Source organism: Juglans regia, chromosome 10 (genome assembly GCF_001411555.2).
Source record: "Juglans regia cultivar Chandler chromosome 10, Walnut 2.0, whole genome shotgun sequence".
In the NCBI taxonomy this organism is placed as follows: domain Eukaryota; kingdom Viridiplantae; phylum Streptophyta; class Magnoliopsida; order Fagales; family Juglandaceae; genus Juglans; species Juglans regia.
The window spans coordinates 16,332,187-16,340,800 of NC_049910.1; the positions used below are offsets into that span (position 1 = coordinate 16,332,187).

The 8,614-nt window shown below is 37.9% G+C and overlaps 2 protein-coding genes across 2 annotated transcripts; both read left to right on the plus strand.

Moving 5' to 3' along the window:
- Positions 1-1,315: 1,315 nt before the first annotated feature.
- LOC109007971 (F-box protein At3g07870-like) lies at positions 1,316-2,443 on the plus strand. Its single transcript, XM_018987891.2, has one exon. It carries the CDS (start codon positions 1,316-1,318, stop codon positions 2,441-2,443), a length of 1,128 nt encoding a protein of 375 aa, XP_018843436.2.
- Positions 2,444-5,741: 3,298 nt separating this feature from the next.
- LOC108999530 (F-box protein At3g07870-like) lies at positions 5,742-6,866 on the plus strand. The gene has a single exon (XM_018976438.2). The coding sequence runs from the start codon at positions 5,742-5,744 to the stop codon at positions 6,864-6,866; it is 1,125 nt and encodes a 374-aa protein (XP_018831983.1).
- Positions 6,867-8,614: the final 1,748 nt, after the last annotated feature.

Sequence of the window (8,614 nt, forward strand, 5' to 3'; positions counted from 1 at the left end):
GTCATGTGGTTTCTGAAATCTGAAAAAAGAGCGATATTGGGAATATGAAAAGTTGTGCATTTATTTGTTCTGGCTTTTGTATTCAACGTGTGTAAACTGTTCTGATTCTGTTTTGGTACTCTGTAATTTTTTTGATATAATATCTGAAAACCTTTGGCATGGTGTACTGGTTTTCGTATCTGACTCTGTCTCTCCTTTGCTCTGCTCTGCTCTGTTATGCTCTGCTCTATTTGGGTTGGTACCAACTTCTCTGTCTCTGAGTGCACCCACTTTGGAAACAAAGTGGTTTTATTGTGGTCTTTCCTGTGTGCACACTCGGGGCTCCGAGAAGAATAAAGGAAAGATTTCACCTCTGTTTCTACCTGGTTTGGCCACCGGGGTTAACACAACCCTACCACGGGGGTGAAACATGGTCTCTGCTCTGTTTGATGCTCTGTTTTGATCTGATGATGATACTCAGTTTATGTTATGCCAAAGTGTTATGGGTTGTACGTGTCTTAAAACCATCACTCTATTACTTTTGAAAATATGTTCTGTTCTGCATGATAAGTCTGAAAAATATTTTGTTCTGCATGCTATACTTTGTAAATGCTCATGTTTGCACACTAGCATATGATTTCTGCTTACTGAGTTGTTGATAACTCACCCCCTATCATTATAATATTTTTCAGATGATGTGGAGAGTCCAAATGAGGACCTGGATTAGATTGCTGTTTGTGTTTAAGCTGAGGAGATGTTGGTAGAAGAAGGACTTCTGGTGTTCTTAGTTTTAATCTCTTTGAGTTTTAATAATATCTTGGGTTTCAGTGAGATTTATAAAATTATTGGTTGGATTGTTATGACTACCGGGAGGTTATAGACCCCTTTGATTTATTATTATTGTATTAAAGATTGTGTGGAGTTTGTAATGAGATTATTGAGAAGATTTGAGATTGATTTCATTTATGAAGTTTTTGGAGATTATTCTTCGAATGTGTTGGGAGACATAAGTATGAGTGACAAGTAGTAATTCTCCAAGCCACCCGGGTTTGGGGCGTTACATCAACTCAACTGATTTCAGCTCAATATCTAAATGCAACGTTAGTTTGCAAAAACCTTTTAGCTTATCTCACCTCATATTATTATTATAATTTTATTAAGTTTTCACATAAAATATAATAAATAATTTAACTTTTTTGAATATCAAAATAATAATAATATTATAACAATATTTTAACTTTTAAATTTATTTCAACTAACTCTCCCTTAAACCATAATATATAATAAGCAGTTACGCGGATACTTGTAAGAAAACGAGAACAGAGAGGGGCCAGCCATGTCCGCTTACATCCCTGAAGACTTGGTTCTTGAAATTCTCCCCGGGCTTCCCCTAAAATGTCTTATTCGATTCCGATCCGTCAGCAAATCTTGGGCCACCCTCATCGGCACTCCCGATTACCTCTCCAAAAGTCTCATCAACGATTGCATTCTCGCCAACCCCACCCATCAACTCCTCTTCGTAAAACGCTCCCCCGAATCCACAGACGGAAGACTGTCTTACTCATTCCTATGCTACAGCACTCTCGCCTCTGCCTCTGACTCTAAAACTCATCAAGATCTTCCGTTACAAAGCCCGTATGATATTAAGATTGTGGGTTCATGTAATGGCTTGATCTGTCTCTTTGACTACTACGGCACCAGCAACATCGTTGTGTGGAACCCCACCACGGTGGAGTTCCTGTTCCTCCCTCACGCTTGGGACGTGGAAACCGTCTGTTTCGGTTTCGACCCGATACACGAAGAGTTTAAGGTTTTGAGGATTCGCTATGTGCCGGAGAGTGATGAGCCGTATCTCCCTCCTTACTTGGCTGGTCGTGTCCATCTGAACCCGGAAGTGGAGGTTTATAGCCTAAGCGGTGGTTCTTGGAGAAATCTTGTCGTCGATGTTGAAGTGCCTAAGTTTCAAGGAGTCGATTCTCCTTATATGAATGGTGTCTGTTTCTGGCTGGCGCTAAGTTATTATGGGGACGAGAAGATTGTTGCGTTCGACGTGTGCGATGAGGTGATCCGAACGATGGCATTGCCCAATTATAGTCTTTTATATGGTGAAATTACTTGGAGGACTCTCACGGTACTAAAAGAATCGGTTGCTTTGATAGTTTATCCTCGTAAAGATAATGGGGAGGAGAGATTCTTCGATATATGGCTGTTGCTCGAGTTTGGTGTTAAAGAATCTTGGATTCGGCTGGTGAGGATCGTACCCATTTGCGGCTTTGGATGGCCGTTGGGGTTTTGGAAGAGGGGCGAATTGTTTATTGTGTGCAGAGATCAGGGGGAGCTTGTATTGTATGACCCTTTTACTCAGACAGTAAGAACTCTACAGCTTGATGGGGAGTGGTTCCGTGTTCTACCTTTCACCCCTAGTTCAGTTGGGATCAACGGATCGGGATTTTTGGATGGTTAGATTAGATATACGCATCAATGAATGGTTTAGTTGTTAAATGGCAATCGTTTTCCTAGATATTAGCAATGAGATATCCAGAATATAATGCCAGGATTTTCTGTTGTTTACTGTATTTCAATCTACTGTTGTACAGCTGCACTGGCTCTAGATCTCGTTTATAAATGATAACACGATCGATTTGAAGGGACCATAAATTTGGTATTACATATATCCTTATGGTCAACCATCTCACTGACTCAGAGGAAGAGAAACCAATGATCTCGTAGAAAGTTGTGCTCGAAAAAGTTTCTTTAGGTACAAAAATTAATAATTCATCTAAAACCCCTAACGCTGCTCCATTATATCATTCCAAGCATGACTTGCCAACTGATGTGCGGCAGTATTCCCTAGTCTGTTTACATGCAAAACTTGAACTTCTTGAAAGCAAGTCATTTTTTTTCAAAAATCTTGAAGTAGAAAATCAAAATTAGTAATATAATCAGTAAGATTATTCAAAGCATTCACAAGAAGCAAACAATCTACTTCACGCATTAACTTTGGAACACCCCATTGGACAAACAATTGCAATCCTCTAAGCATAGCAACAGCCTCAATAAATTCAGAAGACACTAGCTCCCTTTCCAGTTCACTACAAGCAACTAGAACATCACCATTATGATCTCGAAGAAGCACTCCTACCCCAGCTGTACGTTGTTCATAAATGATTGCACCATCAACAGTGAACTTAAGGTAGCCTATTGGAGGAGAGTTCCAAGATACAACTTTCTTAATGTGATTCTATGAAACATAAAAAACCTGAAGTTATTTGAACTCTAACGTTAGAGATAGAGCATTATTAATCACCATTTGTGTTCCAAGAAGGACCTGCTCATATATAAAATTGTTTCTTCTATGCCAAAGAGCCCAAGCAATTGCAATAAAAGTAGTCAAGTCTTCCTCTAACCCTCTTTCCCAAGCCACATTAGCCAAATCCCAAAAGCTCAAACCAGAATCAACATTTCTATATAACTTAAGGTGGTCTATATACATCTATTTCACATCATAACAATAAAAAATAGCATGAGCAACATCATCTCTTTCCCTCCCACAGAACACACATGCATCATCATCAATAATATGATTTCTCCTTCAAATATGATATGTAGGCAACTTCTCCAAACAAGCTTTCCAAGCAAATATTTTCATTTTTTAAGTTACTTCAAATGTCACAAACATTTCCAAAAAGATTTTTGTCTTGAACTTTCACCCAAAATCTATACACCAGAATTTCGAAACATCTTATATGCACTTTTACCCGAGTACATTTCATTTCTCTCATATACCCAGAAAACATAGTCTTCAGCATCTAAATACACATTCAGCTTCAAAACTCGCCTCACCTCATTTGGATTGAATAGAGCTCTTAAACTCTGAACATTCTATCACCTTTTGCTCTCATCTATCAGAGAATTTACTCTCATATCTTCATCAACAAATGACTGAACAGCAGGCAATTCACATCTTGGTATCCAAGGATCTTTGAATACTGATATATTCATTCCATTTCCCACACACCACCCGCAACCTTTCGATAAAAAAGTGTCTAGCTTCCCAAATCCTCTTCCAAATATATAAAGATCACAAATCAGCTTTAGCCTAAAAAGAACTGGTATTTGAAAAATACTTTGCCTTATAGATACTAAACAAAAGTGAGTTTTCATTCTTCAAACGTCTTCAACCTTGTTTTGCTAGGAGAGCCAAATTAAACAACCTTAGGTTTTTAAAACCCATCCCATCTTGAAGCTTAAAGTCACACAGCTTCTCCCAACTAACAGAATAAATTTTCCTCCCCTGAGATTGATTTCCCCACCAGAACTAAGCCATTAAACTTTTCAACTCAGAATATAAAGATTTAGGAAACAGAAAACAACTCATAGTATAAGTCGAAATAGACATTGCTATAGACTCTTTTATTTCTCTCTCATCCTCTTTATTTTGTTGGGTGTTGGTTGGTTATTTAGTTTGTTGTGCTATCGAAAGCCTCCTCCACCAGAATATCTGAAGTTAAATGTGGATAGTGCTTTTTTTTTCTTTATCAAAGAAGTTGGAGTTGTTGCTGTACTAAAAAATGAACGAGGTGAAGTTATTATAGCAACTAGCAAAGTGGAAAATAAAGTGGCAAATTCGGAAAGTATTGAAGTTCTAGCTATGTTTCATGGGTTGCAATTTTGTGTTAACTGGTGTATCCCCAAGTTAATCTTAGAAAGTGATTGTTTGATGCTGATTAATGAGCTTCAATTTTCTGGAGACTCTTTATCAACTCTTGGAATTTTATTGAGAGAAATACAAAGACTTGTGAATAATTTCAATGAATGCAAAGTGCTACGTGTTCACGGAATGGACAATGAGGTAGCAGATAGATTAACAAGATATGCTTGGTAAGTAGAAAATATTAAGATGTGGTAGGATAATGTCCCAATGTTTGCATCTCAAGCTATTTGGCTTGATAAGAATGATTTGTAATCTCTTTGATTCAATGAAATTATGCTTTTCTATATATAAAAAAAAAGGATAAAAAAGTGAAAGAAATATTATTTTATTATTACAATTTGTAATCTCTGATTCAATGAAATTATTGCCTTCCATAGCCCAAAATAAAAATATAAAACAAGAAAAGAAAAGTGTAAGTTAACCCTTGCCATCGCACGGAGACCAGAACTGGGCTCCAAGGTTTAGGTATCATTTGATTTTCAAACTCAGTTGAGCTCTGAGTTCAGTTGAGTTCAATCTAACTTTAAGTTGAGTTTAACATCTAAACACTCAATTTTCAAATTCTTACACTCATTCAAACTCAAAACCTTCTTACAGACTTACAATTTTTTTTCAATTTAAAACATCTTTATACATGGAAATCACAATATTTTTTAATTTTTTATAGAAAGTACTAAATTCATCTTAACATTCAAACACACTTTAAACTCAGTTTAATGGGCCCCATATAACTTCCCCCACTACTCAACAAACTACTACTCATAAAGAACTCAACTTAACTGATTTCAGCTCAATATCTAAACGCAACATTAGTTTGCAAAAACCTTTTAACTTATCTCACCTCATATTATTATTATAATTTTATTAAGTTTTCACATAAAATGTAATAAATAATTTAATTTTTTCAAATCTCAAAATAATAATAATATTATAATAATATTTTACTTGACTTTTAAATTTATTTCAACTAACTCTCCCTTAAACCATAATATATAATAAGCAGTTACGCGGATACTTGCAAGAAAACGAGAACAGAGAGGGGCCAGCCATGTCCGCTTACATCCCTGAAGACTTGGTTCTTGAAATTCTCCCCGGGCTTCCCCTAAAATGTCTTATTCGATTCCGATCCGTCAGCAAATCTTGGGCCACCCTCATCGGCACTCCCGATTACCTCTCCAAAAGTCTCATCAACGATTGCATTCTCGCCAACCCCACCCATCAACTCCTCTTCGTAAAACGCTCCCCCGAATCCACACACAGAAGACTGTCTTACTCATTCCTATGCTACAGCACTCTCGCCTCTGCCTCTGACTCTAAAACTCATCAAGATCTTCCGTTACAAAGCCCGTATGATATTAAGATTGTGGGTTCCTGTAATGGCTTGCTCTGTCTCTTTGACTACTACGGCACCAGCAACATCGTTGTGTGGAACCCCACCACGGTGGAGTTCGTGTTCCTCCCTCACGCTTGGGACGTGGAAACCGTCTGTTTCGGTTTCGACCCGATACACGAAGAGTTTAAGGTTTTGAGGATTCGCTATGTGCTGGAGAGTGATGAGCCGTATCTCCCTCCTTACTTGGCTGGTCGTGTCCATCTGAACCAGGAAGTGGAGGTTTATAGCCTAAGCGGAGGTTCTTGGAGAAATCTTATCGTCGATGTTGAAGTGCCTAAGTTTCAAGGAGTCGATTCATCTTATATGAATGGTGTCTGTTTCTGGTTGGCGCTAAGTTATTATGGGGACGAGAAGATTGTTGCGTTCGACGTGTGCGATGAGGTGATCCGAACGATGGCATTGCCCAATTATAGTCTTTTATATGGTGAAATTACTTGGAGGACTCTCACGGTACTAAAAGAATCGGTTGCTTTGATAGTTTTTCCTCGTAATAAGGGGGAGGAGAGATTCTTCGATATATGGCTGTTGCTCGAGTTTGGTGTTAAAGAATCTTGGATTCGGCTGGTGAGGATCGTACCCATTTGCGGCTTTGGATGGCCGTTGGGGTTTTGGAAGAGGGGCGAGTTGTTTATTGTGTGCAGAGATCAGGGGGAGCTTGTATTGTATGACCCTTTTACTCAGACAGTAAGAACTCTACAGCTTGATGGGGAGTGGTTCCATGTTCTACCTTTCACCCCTAGTTCAGTTGGGATCAACGGATCGGGATTTTTAGATGGTTAGATTAGATATACGCATCAATGAATGGTTTAGTTGTTAAATGGCAATCGTTTTCCTAGATATTAGTAATGAGATATCTAGAATATAATGCCAGGATTTTCTGTTGTTTACTGTATTTCAATCTACTGTTGTACAGCTGCACTGGCTCTAGATCTCGTTTATAAATGATAACACGATCGATTTGAAGGGACCATAAATTTGGTATTACATATATCCTTATGGTCAACCATCTCACTGACTAGAGGAGGAAAAACCAATGATCTCGTAGAAAGTTGTGCTCGAAAATTTTTATTTAGGTACAAATATTAATAAGTACTCTAAAACCCCTAACGCTGCTAAGTCATCCCAAAGATTTTTCATACTCCTATCATATTAAACCACATACTGAATATATTCAAACCACATACTAATATATTTATACCATTTTTATAAGATTAAAAACCGATTCAAAATATTTTCAAATCATATATACAAAAATTCTTAAATTTCATATTCTCTATTTTGTAAACTTTAGAAACATGTTAAATATTACTCATGTCTATACTACTCATGTCAAAAACATTTTTCTCTTTTATATAGATTTCATGAGCGAATGTAGAACCCGTAACTGAGGTTGATTTCACATTTTCTTTTAAAAACACAACATACACATTTTAGAAACCAACTTCAATTCATTTTTCATTTTATGTAAATTTAGTATAGGAATCCCGTTTACATGAACTTTTTAACTTTTTTTAATTTTTCCACAATTGTGCCAAATGAAAACCAATCTTCACCTTGTAACACCCCGTATTTTAGTGTATTTTAATGAATGAATTATTTTTATTAATTCAGAATTTATTCTCTTGTTTTAAAATTATTGGATTTTTAATTAGGCTATTTTTATGATTTTTAGTTTACGAAAATCATTTTTGAAGTACTTTCTTTAAATTAATTATTGTTATGTGTTTAAATTTCTTCTCAAATTAAATTAACTTATTGTTGGGTTTAATTAATTATTTTCAATTTAATCACTGCGTTTGAATTATTTTATTTCACTTGCAGTTTTAAAATCGTTTCCGTTGTATCATTTTTGTGACCCAAGATGTGAGGATTGGATCTCATTTCTTTCCCTATATTTTCTCTTTCCTCTTTTCTTTTTCTTTCTTTTTCTTTTCTTTCTTTTCTTCTTCCTCTCCTGGTTCCTTCCCGCACGCACACGCCAGCCATCTCTCTCCCTCCGTCCGATTCTTCTTCTCCTCCCAGTGCCGCTGTGAGCCGGCGGTGACCGACACCGCCTGGCCCACCATCTTCCCCAGCCGCCGACGAAGCCACCCCTCCATTTCCAGCCCCAGCCGCGCCGCCGTTAGCCACCACGAGCCCATTGAAGCAGCGGCACCTCTTCTGCCGCTGCACCGCCGTTGCACCACCATTGACTACCATTTCTTCACCACTTCATCCTTGACCTCCAAGCAACCCATTGGACCCAACCCCACCTCCGATCTGTCACTGGTGAAGCACATCCAACTCCATTTCCGTTTTGGGTATTTTTGGCCTTAAACCACCCTTTGCGCCGCCACCCACGGCCAACCATCACCACCACTAGTTTCACCGACATCCCTAGGCCCTACCCTATCAATCTCGGGTCTTCGTTTGCACCTGTTGAAAAGTGGGTATCTGTGACCCACGGCCACAGTGTATTTTGCACTGTTTTTCAGCTGTTTTTTCACTTTTTGTGCCTCCGTGATCCTCCAGAAATTATTATATAGCAC

What these genes read in the sequence shown, in the direction of transcription:
- LOC109007971 (XM_018987891.2), top strand. Translation starts at nt 1,316, where the DNA reads ATGTCCGCTTACATCCCTGAAGACTTGGTTCTTGAAATTCTCCCCGGG.
- LOC108999530 (XM_018976438.2), top strand. Translation starts at nt 5,742, where the DNA reads ATGTCCGCTTACATCCCTGAAGACTTGGTTCTTGAAATTCTCCCCGGG.